This window comes from Lolium perenne, chromosome 1 (genome assembly GCF_019359855.2).
Source record: "Lolium perenne isolate Kyuss_39 chromosome 1, Kyuss_2.0, whole genome shotgun sequence".
In the NCBI taxonomy this organism is placed as follows: Eukaryota; Viridiplantae; Streptophyta; class Magnoliopsida; order Poales; family Poaceae; genus Lolium; species Lolium perenne.
The window spans coordinates 208253622-208271068 of record NC_067244.2 but is presented as its reverse complement, the minus strand read 5'-3'; the positions used below and the strand labels follow the sequence as shown (position 1 = coordinate 208271068).

General features: G+C 44.6%; 1 protein-coding gene across 1 annotated transcript; it reads right to left on the bottom strand.

Moving 5' to 3' along the window:
* Positions 1-11336: 11336 nt before the first annotated feature.
* Positions 11337-14709, bottom strand: LOC127315622 (V-type proton ATPase subunit C-like). The gene is made up of 11 exons (XM_051346115.1): positions 14584-14709; positions 14433-14501; positions 14181-14308; positions 13982-14081; positions 13267-13334; positions 12941-13082; positions 12328-12444; positions 11898-12023; positions 11677-11760; positions 11510-11589; positions 11337-11415 (listed from the first exon to the last, which is right to left on the bottom strand). Exons 1-11 carry the CDS (start codon positions 14707-14709, stop codon positions 11337-11339), a joined length of 1119 nt encoding a protein of 372 aa, XP_051202075.1.
* Positions 14710-17447: the final 2738 nt, after the last annotated feature.

The following is a 17447-nucleotide window of genomic DNA, read 5'->3' as shown; positions in this document are numbered from 1 at the left end:
CGTGGGCCTCATGTCCTCTTCGTATAACCAGGGTACTTTACTCGGCATGCCTGCTAGGCATACCTATATCAGTAGCCCCCGAGATTTCGCTTGAATCGTAGAGTCGAGTAAAATCTCCATCATAAAACTGAACCATATGTTTATTTAGCAAAACTTTTGAATCGTAACGAATATTTCGCTCAATTTCTTTTTTGTACATGGACAACGGTAAATGAGGCTGGTTCATCTGACGAATCAGGTACCAGTTAATTGCTCTTGTGGCAAACCCGCATAGACCTACTTCAAGATCGAGTCCCTGGACGAAATCGGGATACTGGCGTAACTCGACACGTGCCGCTTAAGGACTTATCGTGAATCGAATCCCAGCTTTATTCCATCGAATACCTAACGCGTCCATCAGGATTTTTCTTCACATCTGCTGATGCGGATAAAGTGGGAGAGCACATTCGGGTGCGATGCCACGCCACACAGGACGCATCCTGGGGTCTTACCTTCGCACTCTTTCAAGGCACGACATTCAGAGTTTTTACGCGGCGGACGCACTCTGAGAATATATTGTCGAGCGCTTTTGTGCGCCTGCTGGAATTCTTTATTTTCTCGAGTTGTCTCCTGAAACGATATGTTGAGCTCCCGATGGGAGTACATGACGAGTTATATGAAACTCGAAGATGTACGAAAGAAGTTCCTCGACTGCAACTTTTATATTGACTTATTATTTTGCCTTCTCTTCTTCTCTATATTTCATCGGGTGCGCGACCAGCGCTCCCGATGGGAGTAGCCCCCGAAGCTACAGCCGAGTGTTTGCACTTGGTTGTAGGCTCAACTTCTGTTATTTGACAAACTCCATATTTTCACCTTCATCGCATTAACTTATCAGAAGTATATACAATACTTTTGATAAGAGTATCCCCCAAGCATATGAACAGGTGCTTGCATCTGGACATAGGCTCCCGAACTTTTCGTCTAGCTATGTATTGTTTCAACTCTCGAATTTTCCTTCCGACTATATTTTGCTCCTCTCGAAATTTTTCCAATACTATGATGTCGCTGCTGACGAGAGCCATTTGTAACCACCTTGGGAAGACACGACTCCTGGAAGACCATTGTTCTGTGGGTCCAAACTTCTGCACTTCCTCCACGTCACGCAAGTGGGGCGCACACGACCTCCGATATACCCGGCACATGCACGGTAACTTCCTCCTGGTAAAAATAAAGTGTAAAGACCATTTTACCATTCGAACAAGCGTAGGGCTCAGGGTCCTCTCCTTTTCATCCAACGACTGAGCTCATTGTCTTCCACCTATAAATTCTATCCTTCTCCTCACTTTTCCCCCTTCGTTGCACCGCACATCCTCTCTTCCTCTGTTCTTCTTCCTCCTCGAGCTCCTTGCGCACTCATCCTTTGCTTCTACTAGTTTGCTCCACCGCGCATCCACCATGGCTCCACGCACCAACCTCTGCATAACCGCGCCCCTGGCACCGACGAATGCGTGGAGAAGAACAAGATCTCCAGCTGGGAGAGGTCCAAGATCTCCGCGCGGGACAATTGCCTGCTCAAGAGGATGGGCATGCTCAACAAGAAGTCCATGAAGATGCCAAGGGATGAGAGTTCCCCTCATACACCTTCTAGTTTTCATGTAGCTTTTGTTGACTTTCTCATCCGCTACTTTGCTATTCCCGTTCATGAGTTCGTCCGCGGCCTCCTTTTTATCTATGGGATTTAGCTTCACCACCTGACCCCTAATTCTCTTCTCCACATCTATATCTTCATCACCCTCGGCGAATGATTCCTGGGCATCCACCCTCACTGGGACCTATGGAAACGCATCTTTTACCTCCGCCGCAACAACTCGAAGAACACCATATAAAACGTAGGTGGTGTTTGCATCTGCGTCCGGCCAGAATTCAGATACTTTTATGTGAAGTTCGCCGACTCCATCCAAGGCTGGTGCAAGAAGTGGCTTTAAGTCAAGGATGAATCTTCGGCTGCCCAAGAGTACGGTCTTGCTCCCTTTGACGCGTTCGAAGATATTCAGAGGCGCAAGTCTTGGGACGCAGAGGCTACAGCCGAAGAAAAGGCAGCCACTAACGCGCTGATTGCTCGAATCCAAGAGCTCCAAAGCACCGAAGGGGCGGAACTGTCGGGTGTGCAAATTACTGCACACTTTCTGTAGATTCGAGTGCAGCCTCTTCAGGCTCGCAAAAATCCTCTGTGGATGTACTCGGGTGCTGAGGACACTGATAGAGTTTCCGAAGATCTTCCCTTGAAAGATTTCGAGAAGCTTGTCCGCCGCTTCACCTCTCTGAGCAAGAATAATGAAGTCCCTTCTTTCTGCCACGTGGAACCTTTAAGTGGTGACCACACTCTTCCCGATGTAAGTGTTTTTCTTGAAATTTTACTCCTATCTTTTGGCTGCAATTGTTTGTCCTTCGAGTTTTGATAATTTCATTTTGCTCTCTCGTTGTTTTTTGCTATAGGATCACTAGACTCTTTCCTCCCTTCCTCCACTACCTGAAGGTGGAGATGTAGATGAGCGAGCCGTCGTTACAGACGCCTCGCAAGAATCTTCCGTTCCCGAGAGTGAACCCGTAGAATCTCAGAAAAGTGTGGGTTCTTCTGACAAAGACTCGGAGTTAGAGCAACCTTCTGACTCCGCTCACTCAGTCTCACCTCCTCCTCCTGCTTCTCCAGACAAGCGCAAGAGGAAGAGAAACATCGACGAAGAGGATTCCGGCGCGTCCAAACTCTCATCACCAGCCGCCGAAGAGTCTTCTCCCGAAGAACAAGAAGTCTTTGACCCCTACACCGCTACTGGCACCGTTAGCTCGTAAGTTGTCCTTTTATGTTCTTTCCCATCTATTTTTTTCTTTTGGTTTCCACATACTTATACCGCTGCTATATTGACAGAGAAGACGAAGAAGAGCTGGAACCCGAAACTCATGGGCCAGCCAACACGAGCACCTCCAACATGTTGGTCCTTTCTGAGGATCGTCGCATCAGGCCAGAAGCTTCGCCTCCAGCGCAAGATGATCCAGAAGCATCGACTCCAGCGCCCAGCCCCCGAGCACCGAAGAAGAATAAGAGGGCTAGAACGGGAGCTGCTAGCAAACAAGAACTTGCCCCCGAGAGTATGTCGACTCCTCTCCTTGACGATGTAAGCTATCTCTTCCTGTTTGTCACCTTTTTTGTTACTCGAACAATTTTTTTCTTCTTGGTACTATATTTCTTTCTTGTCGACTTTTTGTAGCCCTTCATGAAGGAGATGGTCAACTTAGGCTCCCGTTTTATCGGGTTCTACGACGAGCCGAATCTTTGAAAGGTAAGACTTTACCACGCTTAGCATTTTATATATTTCCTTCTTGTTTTGTATCTTCATTCATCTTTTCTTCTAGAGGCATTGCATCGTGCCGAAGAACGCCCCGATGATTTGGAGGAGAAGCTCAAAGCTAGCGAGGAAGCTCGCGAAAAGGCTGAAAAGGATGATGCCGGTGTCGAAGATCTTTGCCGAAGATATCAAGCCGCTGAAGATGCCTTGAGCGACAGAGAGTCCAAGCTCGTCTAGCATGATAATGATATAGTCACGCACCTTGAGACGCAATCTAGAAGATTCTCGAGTAATACTATCTCTCCCTTTATCATTCAAGTTTTCCTTGTGCTAAAACTATCTTTGATGTTGATGAAGTCCTTCTTTTCTCCAGCAGGGAAGATGGGTGAGCACTACCACTTGAACCAGGAACCGGATGAAGATCGTGTCCTTGACAGTCTCGCAATTCTTGAGTTGAATTGCAATCTGGCGCGCGAGTGCCTGACGTCTACGCGGAATGCGTTGAGGCACATCTTCCCTCACTTCTTCCCGAAGACCACGCAACCCGAGATTTTCGCCCAACTCGCCCAGCATTTTCTCATAAAGGATGATCCAGCTTTGGCCTATCGTCAAGCTTGAAGATTGGATTCGAAGGGGCGATCGCTCTCATGGCAGCTAGTGGTCAAAAGGTCGACTGGGTGAAGGTTGTTGCTGTCAAGGGTTTGAATAATGAGAAGTGGAAGGCCCTGGTGAAGGATGTCAAGATTTACTCGAAGAAACTTATCACCTTCCTTGACCTGAAGTCTTCAGCCTCTGCTAGCACTGCACAAACGGAGGTCAATTAGACCAACTTGTACTTTTTTTCCTTTTTGTAGATACTGGCGCCTTTTGCTGCTCCCGATCATTTATGTAGGCTCCCTATGAGTTGTATTTTGTAAAGACTCGTTTATGTAATGTGGTATGCATATGAATGAAAAATGTGTCTTGTCGAATGATTGATGTCGATACTTTCTTGTCTTCCAGTTGATTTTTTGACAACTATACTGGGGCTCGACCTTCCGACAGTTCTCCTGCTACCTCACGTTCCGCGAGAGTGCCTGGCGGTGCTTCCTTGGATATTTCGTCGTGTCCTGGCTCAATCGAACAGGAGATAGCTGATCTACGACAGCAGCTGCAGTCAATGAAAAAACAAACCGTGGCTGTTTTGGAGCAATCTTGTAAATCCTCAGGTTGAGAACAAGTGGCTCTTCATCAGGCGCAAGAAGCTCTTGAACTGAAAGAATCTGCGATTGCCAACTCAGCTCGATCTGCTCAGCATGAGAGTTATATGCTCGACCTTATGACTGATGCAAGTCAAGATATGGTTGGCATGTTACTTCTGTCTCATTGCTTTTTGTTGTTTTTCTGTGTTTCTCCATGTGCTATATTGTTTTTCCCTTTTTTCTCATAGGTGCCTTTTTGGACGATGCCGCTGAAGAGAAGAGAGTGAATTCGCGGGTTGAATCCCTTCTTCGTCTTGCCAAAGATAATGATGTTGATTTTTTGGAAGACGAAGGTCGTTGTCGACGTATTGTTTAGTTTCAGGATCGAGCCGCCCAAACTCGAGGATTTCTCGACTTCTGCAACAGTACCTTGGCTATAGTGTATAATGCCATGTTTCCTCGGAACCCTCAGCCCGGAAATCTTACTGAACTCATGGACAAATTCAAGGATGTGCGCAATATCCACGACTTTGTGAAGGCTCAGATGGTGGCTGGCGCCAAGTTTGTCTTGATTTGGTTGAAGATTTGCCATTCGAAGTTGGATCTTGACAAGGTCTGTGAGAGCCTTCTTCTCAAGAGGTCGAAAAGGAAAATAAACATTGATAAGCACAATGCGGCTGTGTCTCCTGTCGCCGAAAAAATGATTGATGAGCTCCTCAAGGTAGACACCACTTTCTTCAAGGAGTATCGATAAGACGATTCCACACAGAATATTTGTGCTGCAAGAGAAAACATAGATAGGTGGATATATGAGTTCTTTTATATTGCTCAATGCGTGAGGTTTGGACCAAGACGTAGAGTTGTATATGTATATTTGTCGTGTATATTGTAAGTTTCTGCGAGACATGAAGTCAAAGCAAAATCTTCTGGTTGTATTATAACCTTTCCTTTAGCCCCCAAGTGTCTCGGGTGGCATGATTATGTTTATTTGTCGCGAGGTTTTTGTGGAACCAAAGCGTGTATTTTTGCTAAGTGTGTCAAAGTCAACTATGTTGTAATTTTTGCGGGTTCGAGCCCCCGATTGTTGCTCGTACAGAGAGAAGAACACATATCATCAATTTTTTTTTTATTACAACCATGTTATATTGCAGCATCGCAAGCCCGGCTCATTAAAAACCTTTCAGCCCTACTCGGTGCCTTGAAAGAAAAAGAGTGCATCTGAAAACTTGCGAGCTGTTCAGATACAATGTATGTTTACATGATTGGTACTACATTGACTTCCTTCTAGGCGTAAAAATGTCGCAGCTACGCGACGTTCCACGGGTTTGGTTCGTCCTTGCCCGTCTTCTTGTTCTTCAATTGATATGCTCTCCGTAATAACTTCAGTAATGATGTATGATCCCAACCATGGAGATTCCAACTTCTCGTGTCCATCTTGCTTGAGTCGAAGAACTAAATTGCCGACTTCAAATGATCTGGGCCGTAAACGTCGGCTGTGATAATTTTTGAGGTTCTACTGGTATGCACTTACTCTTGATAGAACCACATCTCTTGCTTCATCGATTGCATCGACATCATCTTCCTGCGCCTTCCGCGAAGCTTCTTCTTCATATTCCACGACTCTAGGAGAATTGTGTTCTATTTCTATCGGGAGCACTGCTTCAGCACCATGGACCAAAAAGAACGGAGCTTCTTGAGTTGCTGCATTGGAGTTCATCGACAACTCCGTCGATCTGTACCTCCTAGACACGCCCGTGTGTTCGCCGACTCCAACAATGGTGGTGCATGGTTTGGCACCGGCCTGGCTGCGGTTTGGCGTCGCCGTGGCTGGCCTGTGCCACCGTGCCGCCATGGAGATTGCCAGGTACTCTGCATCCTTCTACTACTCCTCTCTCTACTCCATCTCCACCATCTGCTCGAGCTCTGCCTATTGAATCCTCTCATGTGTATGCTGCTGCTGTTGCGCTTGATGTGCTTGCTTGATGCCCTGCCTATGCCTACTGGTGCGTTGCTCTTGAATATCTATGCCTACTGATGCTATGCTGATGCCTGTTTCATTCCTACGGATCAATTGTGCTAGGCTTACCCTATATTCATGCCCTTGTGTTGCTTATATGCTTACTGATGCTTGTGTTCATCCTATCCTATCTATTTATGCTTCTGTGCTACTCCAAATACTTATTGGTGGCCTTGCTGTTGATAGAGGCTAGCATTGCTGACACTTGTGGTGCCAGTGATGCTCTCCTGTGCCCTGTGCTTGATCCATTTGGATCAACAAATGCTAGTGGTGCTCTTCTGTGCCTTTTGCTTGATCTATTTGATCCATTTGATCAACATATGCTAGTGGCTAGGTTACAGGGTTAACTCTTGGCTAATTGATGTGCTTGCCCTAGCTATTGACATGGTTTATACTTTCTCTAGCTGTTGTTCATGTCCATAGCACATTGAATCAAATTCAATGGCTAGGATGCAATTGGTCATGGTACTGGTTGCCTCTCAGTGGTGCTATTGCTTGTACATTTGATGGATTATCTTGTATTCATGCCTTGGTGGATTATTTATATATGAACTGCTTATGCAGTGTTGATTATATGCATTCATTTGTATGAAATGATATCTCCACAATCAATTGGGAGATAAATGAAGTCTGAATCCATTTCTGGATAATGATGACTTATAAATTGGGTTTGTTGGATGGATTGTGGTTGATGTGACCATATTAGCCTTGCTACTGCTTGGGTTGCTCTCACTATTGGATTAATTCTTGTTGGATACTCATGTTTGCTTGCACAATAGGGTATCATAATTAATATGAATGCCACTGTGTTTGCCTGTGAAGAAATAAAATGTACAATCTGATGGTTTCTTGGCTAGGAACTTGCTAGGTGGTATTTGTAGCTTCTAGTACCTATGTTTCACTCTACTGGTTGCTATTTGTGCATCTATGCTTGTCTATTTGCACAAGAATAGTATCTAGATGATATTTGGATCTAGCTGCTCTATTTCTGCCAGTAATCCTTGGTCAAAACCAAGTGATGATACCCCCATGAGCATCTGCTCATGCTTATGCCTTGTGTCATGCCAGATGGATTGGATCCATTGGATCCACTCCAGGTATAAGTTATACCTTGTTCCAGCTCCTAGATGGTTATGTTTGTTTGCTGTTGAGCTTTTGCTTGATGGTTTTGATCACTTGCCCTTCTCCTCCTAGCTCCTGGATGATCTTGCTTAAGTTCCCATGTCTCTGGCTGGTTTTGGTTGGTTGGTTTGGATGAATGGATGGTTTATGTGGTTGGTTTTGATGTTCTTGAGAAAGAATAGGGATGAACTAGCTACTGTTCATTGCTGGTTGCTGGCGGATGTTTATCTGGTCGACTAGGTGAATTGTTTCAGCTGGTTCTACCCTTTTATACTATCTGATGGTTCTCCCTTGCAATGACACACATACCTGTGCCCTTTTGGTGACTAAGGCATGGTTGGCTTGCTGTTGAGCATGCACCACAGCTTGTGAGCTGTGTGTGTGTGCTTGTGGTGGAACTTGAGCTCATGATTGCTCAGATTCTGGTCTGCTGGTGCTTATCTTGCTTCTGGCAAGGTTTTTGGACAATGACAAGTGTCATTGAGACTTGTATTAACCCCATGGCTAGTTTGTCTTCCATTTGCAGGTTTCAAGCTTCATTTCATCCAGAGATAAAGATTCCAAGACTAGTAGTTTAGGATTTTTGTATATGATCCAATTCTTGTAATTCTTATCTTGTTTTATTTATTATTCTGTCCATTCTTGTATAATGAATATTGTAAAGAAAATGCAATTTGTGTGTATGGTCAATAAAGCTCAAGGTTTTGCTTATGAGCTCTTATGTAAATTTTTTGATCACTTTTGAATTATTTGTGTATGTATGATGTGATTTGAATTATGAATTCATAATTCATTTATATATTGTTTACTTATTACTTATTTTATTTGAAATCAAATATGAAATGCCAAATCAAATATCCTCCCAAAATCTCTAAGTTTCAAAAGAGGTCATGTCGAAATTCATAACACTCACATTGCTCTAACCCTAATAGCAACGAGAGAGAAACCTCGATCCCTCTTAGGTTTTTATGCAATAAGGGGTGAAAATTTCTCCCGTTTTGCGATGAAATGCACATCCCATTTCTAAATCTACCCTTCGTTGACCCTATGTTCTGGGATATTACAGAGATCCTCAACGACATCATACGCGGCCATGCCTACGAACCTCCCGTCGACGAGTATGGAGAAGAGGCCGAGGAGGACGAAGGTGAGGAGGAGGTCCAGGACGAGCTGATCGACACCAACACCGGCGTGACCACGACGATGACGCGCATGCGTTCCGCCGGCACTTGTGGTCCGAGGTGGAGGTCATTGGAGGATGAATGTCTCATCGATGCGTGGAAGCAAGTGAGCTTTTTCCCCATCACCGGCCAAACCAAACCGGAGGCAAGTACTACAAGCGCATCCTCGATTGCTTCAACGAGAAGAAGAACTATGGTGTCTACACCAACATGGACATGAACCGGAACGAGGGCGCCCTCTCTCACCGTTGGAACATGATCAAGGCGTAGCAAGTTCCATGGCTACTATGAGAAGATTAAGGGCCGGAAGGAGAGCAGCAAGACGATGGTGGATTGGGTATGATCTACACCCATCTTATTCATAATGCATTATATTGTATCTATTTGATGTTCCATCTTGTTCCATATCTTGTTTTGCATCATGTATACGACCCAACTTGTTCCATATCTTGTTTTGCGTCATGTATTGTTAGATTCTCGATGCCCTAAAAATGTAAAAGAACCAACATGAGGACAAAGACTTCCCCTTCATGCATTGCTACAACAAGCTACAAGGTTGCAAGAATTGGGACGACCTCCTCCACACTCTAATGAAGGACGGGGAAGATGGTCCGGTTGATCCAGCCGGCGCCTCCACCGGGCGCCCCATTGGCAACAAGAAGGCCAAGGCCGAGAGGAATGCGATGCCGGTATTGGCAGCCATGGATGCCACCATCGAGAAGATGATCACCTCATTCTCGGTGGAGAACAAGGAAGCGGCGGATAGGGCCGCCGTCGTGTGGAAGGCAATCCTCGACAAGCAAGATATGAAGATCGAGTTGGAGAGGGAGAAGGTGGAGGCGGCAAATATGGAAGCTCACGCCGCTACCATGAAGGCCACCAACGAAGCGACACAGCTATCGTTGGCCAAGATGTCTCAAGAATCCAAGATCTTGATGGACGACATGGAGAAGATGGACCCGTTGGCGTGGGCGTGGCACGAGATGTACCGCGAGCGCATCGGCCAAGAGGTGATGGCGGCGCAAGCTGCGTCGGCGTCTCCGCCGGCACCCTCCACGTTCATCTCTCCGCCGGTACCGTCGATGTTCATGCCTCCCCTGACGACCGTGGATCCTGTTGCAGCGACGGAGCTGCCGCCGGGGCTCGCCGCCGATGAGGAAGTCGTCGAGGTTGAGCCGCCCGTGACCTCGTTCATCTGATCAGCTGGCTTGGAAGCCGGAGTTTTTTTTGGCGCCGGAGACGATGATTTGGTGGCCGTATTTTGGCCCAAACTTCATATTCGAAAACCTATTCAAATGTGGTGGCCGTGTGTTGGCTCAAACTTTAAATTCGTAAACTTATTTGAATTTCTGTGCTTCTGTTTGAGTTTTCAAATTCAAATCATCTGTTGGGGCTGCCGTATGGGGCGCACCGGTGTGGGAGCCGCTCCCCCAAATGGAGGATGCTGTGCCGACGTCCCCCATACGACACTGCCGGCGTCCCTGCCGGCGACTATTTGGGGGCGCCAGTGGAGATGCTCTTAGGGTGCTAAGACAGAGGGGGTGTTGGGATTTATTTTAGTCCCACCTCCCGCTTCCGGAGGAGGCTATAACCCGATTATAAGGGAGTGGAACCGTAACGCGCACTTTTGACTCTCAGGTCGCACCCTATATCAAAAACACATCAGAAATTTACTAACAAAATATGTCGTAAATTAAATGGGTATATGCAGACATGCGTACTTAAATCGAGAAATAAAATATTAAGTTACGTAGCCTACACAAAAATAACAAGATGTAGTGTTCACAATATAGTAGTAGACACGTACTATTCACAATATAGCGAAAATCCATCTTCTCTTTTTTGTGTGGTCACATAAATTCGAATTTTTCCTTGAAAATTGACTCAAGTAAGTAGCATGGTGACATAAATTATTAATTTTTTTTGACACATTTAAATAGGATTATTCGAATGTTTTGAATATCAGGGTACGGTGCACCCGATTGCACAGCGTAACCGTCCTCCTATTGGACGTGTCTTTTAGGATGGATAGGGTTCTCGATTGCAAGTCTGTGTTCGAATGCGCCTAAACATATGAACGTAAACAGTGTATGCGTGGGCCTAGGACGCTAACAAAAAGTAGCATAAGAAATGCTGGTGACGAGGTTTCGAAAGCCAACAGTAATGATCTACAACATAGCTCAGGCTCCATGTCTCACTTTCTGACGAAGCATATACATTCGCGAAATTCGTCTTGTCCCAGTAACCAAATATACTTTTCGAGTAAGGTAAGTAACCAATATATATTTACATTTACAACCAACATAAGAACCCATCTCGCGCCAGGGAAAAAAAGGTTCCCAAACGCTGCAAATTGATGGGTCTACCTGTGGAATAAGCTAAATAATACTAGTATAAACCCATAGAGGATAAGGAATTGGCGTTCGAAGCATTTGTTGGTTCAGATTGCTTAAAGCATCGTTGACCCAGGAAATTTTGCCTGACCACAGAGATAGCAAGAAGCACACGATCACACAACATTTATGGTGGAGGAGACATAAGGGTGGGATTCGTCTCCGAGATCGCCATCTTCAGACTTCCAGTATTTGCTGTAATTCAAGAGTTCAGTTAGCGAAAAGCATGATCAACTAGCTAGCAAGTAAAAACGAATTGGACCGCAGTCCGTACAATATATTGAGTTACCTATTAGCAAAGCCACAAAGCTCTTCTAATATGCTGCTTAGGTTTTTCTCACTCTTCGGAGACGGTGCTAGAACAGCACACTGGTGGACGCAAAAGAAACAACCGCACATATTAATCAGATAGTGAAAAGTATAAAGCTGAGAAACATAGAAAAGTAGGGGAATTACCAGGAATGGTGTTGACAGACCGTATCTAAGAATGCTCTCTGCAAAGAGAAATACAGCAGAAAAATGCATCCAAGAACTGAATACCTGTACCAGAATCAGTAAAAGCAGTTACAACTGTGGAGCCATGAACATTGGTGTTCATATTGGCTACTACTTGCGGAGATGAAATAGCCAGTGAAGAGATTCTACATTGTATATTTCAATTAACCACAGACGTGTACCTCGCTGTAGCTGGCATATAAGAATTGCAGAAGAGATGTTCTAATAGCATCCTCGTCTTGCCGGAGCTTTTCCAGTTCGCCCTTCTTGCTTTCCTGTGCTTCAGGACTGTACGTGAAATCTCGGATCTGGAATCCAGTATGGTATAGAGGTTAATGGATGGCATAAAGAAAAGGAAAAAATAATGACAGGGCTAACATACAAGATTATTTAGAGTCGGAAAAGCTGGAGATAACAAACTTAAGTGTAGAGAGCATATATAAATTGTTCATGCGAAACACAAGACTATTTAGAGTCAGAAGGGTGAAGGGAACAAACTTAAGTGTAGAGAACATATACTCACCATTCTTGCGAAACTAAGCTTAAGTGCAAACCAAAAGTTTCAGAATGGGTACCACAAAAATTCAGAATGGGTCAGGGCAACAAACTTACCAGAAAACCTTTCTCACGGGCACAGACTTTAAAATTGTCAACAACCTTAGCAAATAGTGTTACAGTGTAGAGAGCATATTCATTATCCTCATAAAGTCTTTTAGATGATCTCGGCACCTATAATTCAACAACCAGTGAGGCGCATAGAATCACAAATAGGAAAACTTGTAAGATAATAAAATAAGCTCATCATAAGGGCTAATTAAAGCAGTATCTGAGTGAAGGAGTTGTGAGTGATATATTTACAATTTCATAGATATCTCAAGGTAGTAATAACAAGAGAGCGAAAAAAGCAAGTGTAGAATAGGGAATTGCAGAAATGGAGCATGGTGCGCAGATAATTCAAGGGTGTGTCTATGTCTCAGTTGACTGAGTCACCTCAGAAAAGTGCAACTGCAGTTTAAAGAAAACTGCAACTCAGTCCAGTTGCACATTTAAAAAGTGCAATTGCACATTTTAAACAGAAAAGTGCAACTCAAAGCACTTTTTTTGTAAGTGACTTAGACTTAAGAAAATCTCAGTTGACTGAGACATAGCAAAACCGATAATTCAATATACAGTTTGTGACCAATATTATCACTACTCAAGTGAATGCCCCAAATTTTCAACTTACCACAAATGTGTCGAAAAACTCATAGGATGACAACCAGTCCTGTTGGGAGTATTTTGGAACAACAGCAAGAAGTGTTGTTAGATGTTCGGAAGTGATAATATCCTCTGCCTTTACCAGGTTCGAAAGATCACGTGTCACTAAGCTGTCAGACAAGAAGGGCGAACCGATTAGAGTAGGAAAAACAGAACAAATGGAAGGAGAAACTTGATTTTCTTGTTCTTTCTTATACGGAGACTTAAAGGCAATAAGCTCAGCAACATAGTGTTAGTATTGAGCAGCAGTTTCTTCTAGCGACTAGTCACGCGAGGTGTGCCGTGATGATTTACCTTATACTTTGCTTTCTGGTTATTGATTTAACCTGGTTCTTAACAGAATTATAGTCCGCTGCTTGAACCTGGAAAAAGAAGGCATGTTCAGCTTCTGTAAACTCAGCAATCCTACCAACAAAGATTACGAAGTCACTTTTATCTATTATCAGAACGAAGTGAAGCTCCATAAACTCAGGATTGAGCCCCATAAGGAAATATACTTCGAATAAGGTTAAAGCCAATATCATAGGCGAGAGTTCAACGTGGAGTTTTCGTTATAGAACACTAAACTTTTCTTTTCCTGACAAATCTAGGCACGAGTGAATCCTAATGGTTTCCTCGATATTGGCATGAATTTCTCGAGACAATTCAATGCTACAAGAGGCAAGCATGAAACAGCTACAGTAGTTGAGCAAATTGCTATGTAGAGAAGCCAAACTACATCACAAAGTGCACTGGCTAACAGCAGCAAGCTGACAAAGTCCTTCGCTTTGAACTTCAGATGTTCAAGCGTCAAGACCAAACCAGAAACCGTGACTACTTAGCATATATTTATGTATTCGTTGCTAAAGAGTACATTTGCTAATAACCAACAACTATCCAAAATATATTATACCCACATTGCCCGACTAATTAATGACCACGCGTAAGTGTGGATGGTCCCAGAATTCGGGCCAGATAAGGGAAGAAGCTACAGTACTGAAGAATCGAAAGAAGAGTTACTTATTATCACCTTCAAGCGATCTTCGATCTTGCGGACCCGTGATAGGATGCTGGCGACGATTTCCTTGAGTGGCGGCTTTACCGGGTACTTATCCTCATCCCACACAAACCTACACGACCAACATTGGAAAGCAAACGCTACAGTTTCATCAGCTGATTAAGCAGACACACACGACCGTACGGGAAAACCTATATATCGCTGAACAGACCTGGAGAGGTAGGAGTCGACCGGGACGCCGTCGACGGCGAGGGTGCCACTACCGGCGTTTCTGTCGCGTTCTAGGTCCTCGATCTGCTTCCGGATCTTAAGCGCCAGCCCCTCGATCAAGACGTTCGACTGCACGGACGGGAGCAACACCGATCGGCATCGCGTGAGAAGTTCAGAAAAACAAAACGACCTAACAGCAGCAGCTAGCGAGCGAGACGGCTAAAGCTTGGGGAAGGAGGAAGAGGGGGCGCACCCTGACGAGTTCGTCGCTGAGGGCGATGAGGGAGTTGAACGTGGTGCCTCTGAAGCGCGGGAGGGTGAACTGCGCGAAGGGAGGCGGAGGAGTGAGCACGGCCGGAAGATTGGAGTAGCAGAGATAATATAATCAAGGAGGAGATGCTTACGCGGTAGAGCGGGGTGTCGAGGGAGTTGCGGGAGATGGACTCCTGGAGGCGGCGCCAGAGGGAGGCTTCAGAGTCGCCGGCGGCGGATTGCACGGGGAGGGTGACGATCAAATATTTCGTCGGCATTGCCACCCGGGGAGACGGGAGTTCGCTTCGTACGGGACGGGGCTTCCGCTACTAGCTCGATCGGTCGGTCTCGACGACGACGAGCTAGGTTGGCTCTATATATACGTTTCGGCCGTGTTGTAATCAGTCCGCGTCCGATCCTCTCTCGTCATCATGATTTAATCCGAAGTTGGCGTGCAAACATGAAACGTTGGACCTATGCACGCCTAGGTCGTGGGGTTTAGAGCATCTCCAGCCGACGCTCCAAAATTTAGCGCGCGCAAAACACGTCTTTTCCAGGCATTGTATACGCTGGCGCATCCACAAATAAAAATTAACAACTAGAAAGGTCGATCAGATGTCAAGATGAGTTTCCTCCTTCGAAATAGCTTTGTAGGAGGCAATTAATTTGTCAACTCTCTTTTCTCTCCTATGCACTCGAACTGGCCGGCCCATCAACTCATAGTGCAAGCAGTCATTGGCTTGACCACGCTCATCTTCGATGATCATGTTATGCATGATGATACTTGCATTCATGATGTATCAAAGGACCTCTTGATACCAAAATCTAGCAGTCCTCTAACAATAGCAAATTGGGCTTGCAAAATCTCAAATGCTCTCTTAACATCTTTTCTTGCCGTCACTTGTGCATTGTGTAATTGAACTTGTTTCTTACCAGATGGTTTGATAACCCGCTTCGCAAATGTTTGCTAATTTGGGTAGATGCCGTCGGCTAGAAAGTACCCAAAGTTGTATGTGCACCAATTGACTTGAAATTGCACCAGTGGAGTATCATCCAAAGCAATCCTGCTCATTAAGGGTGACCATTGGACAATGTTGATGTCGATGTACCGGGCAATCCGAAAAATGCATGCCAAATCCGAATTTCATAGTCAGTCACAGCTTCAAGGATTATAGTAGAATCTTTTTTGTGGCCTTTGAACCAAACATACCTGGAAATCCATGATTCTTGTTGAACTCAAGAAGCCTTGCCGTATCTGCTTCATTAGGTGCTCGTAAATAAACCTCGCCGAACACCTTCAGCATTGCAACGGCAAAGCACTTGACACACTTGATAGATTGGCTCTCACCCATCGCTAAATCACTAGTAGAAAAAGGGCTTTAGTCCCGGTTGGTAACGGGTTTTAGTCCCGGTTGCGCAACCGGGACTAATTATGCGAGACTAGAGCCCCCCCTTTAGTCGCGGTTGCTTACGAACCGCGACTAAAGGCGCATCCACGTGGGCGTCAGGCGTCCGTCGGGGCGGAGGACCTTTAGTCGCGGTTGGCCAGACCAACCGGGACTAAAGGTCTCCGCAGGTTTAGGGTTTTAACCCCCCTAAATCTGATTTCTTTTCGTTGTGTTTCATTTATTTTATATTTTATTTTGTGTTTTATTTTAATTTTAAAGAAGTTTCAGTACACATATTCCACGCTACTATATACACGTTACACGTTGATGCATATGAATGTAAGTTTGAAATTTCAAACAAGAAGAATGCAAGAGGAATATATAATATTCAATATCGGGTGACCATATATAACTTCAAACAAGTTTCCATATACAATTTACGGTAGCAGAAGTTCTTAGTCCTTGTAATAGTGTTCTCCTTTACGATGGAGGACTTACCTCATCAAAAATCCTGCTAATTCCTCTTGAATTGGTCGGAAGCGAGCTTCTTCCGCAAGTCAATCCTCCGCAAGTTGATATCCTGAGCCCTCCGCTCAGAGATGTGTCCACGGATGTACTCACAAACATGGAATCCACATAGATTGGTCCCCGGTGGCTGAGTATCCACATTAGCTAACCTTTTAAATGTTAGCTCATCTTTGAATTCACCGGTTATGTCTTCTTTGAACCGTTGCCAAACCCTACAGGGCAAAGAAATTAAATGAACAAGGGAGTTATTAGTTACTTGATATCAGAAAATGAACGAACAAGGCCGATATAGTGCGCAAATGATTGAAAATAATTACTTTTGCAGCATTAATCTTATGCCGACCCAATGCTTTGGTTTCATATTCAGAGAGTCCATGACGAGAACTCTGGACTTGTCAAATTCAATTATTAGCAGAATCCAGTGGAACCTGCGGACACGTTACATGCACAGTCATGCATAACTCATCGATTAGACATAACAAAAGAGAATATGCACAAGATAGAAACATTCACCCAAAATGGTAAGGAAATAGAATTTCACTTTTGAGTTCCTGCTTTATAAGAAACTTGTACAAGTGTTTCTCCACGTCTTTGGGGTATTTTTATAACACATATCCATTAGTGATATGTGGGTCAATGAACCCAACATCAAGGATGTTCCTCTTTTTGCATTCCCCAAGCTTCATTCTGCATAATAGCGTACACAAGAATATAGTTAGGACAATATAGTGCAGGCAATGAACGAGATGATGTAGAGATTTAATTATAGAAATAAATCACTTACAGAACGTAGCAACTCAGGATAGATTTGTCGAGCTCGCGCAGATTGAACAACTGGAACAATTCACTCATATGAACTTGTACACAATACTGTTTGAAGTGGTGCTCCTCTCTAAGTTCCGCATAATATATTCTTCGCCGGCCTTATTTTTATGAAATCCTTGTACCACATAGCAGATTTCACATTTGTGTTGGTAGACTCGCTTCCTGCGCAGGCTCGACGAGAGGCCCATTCCGCACATATGTAAATGCTACCTCACTTATTGGCGCATCCTCAAGGCCTAATAATGCACGAAGAGTCATACCGAACTCGACCGCTT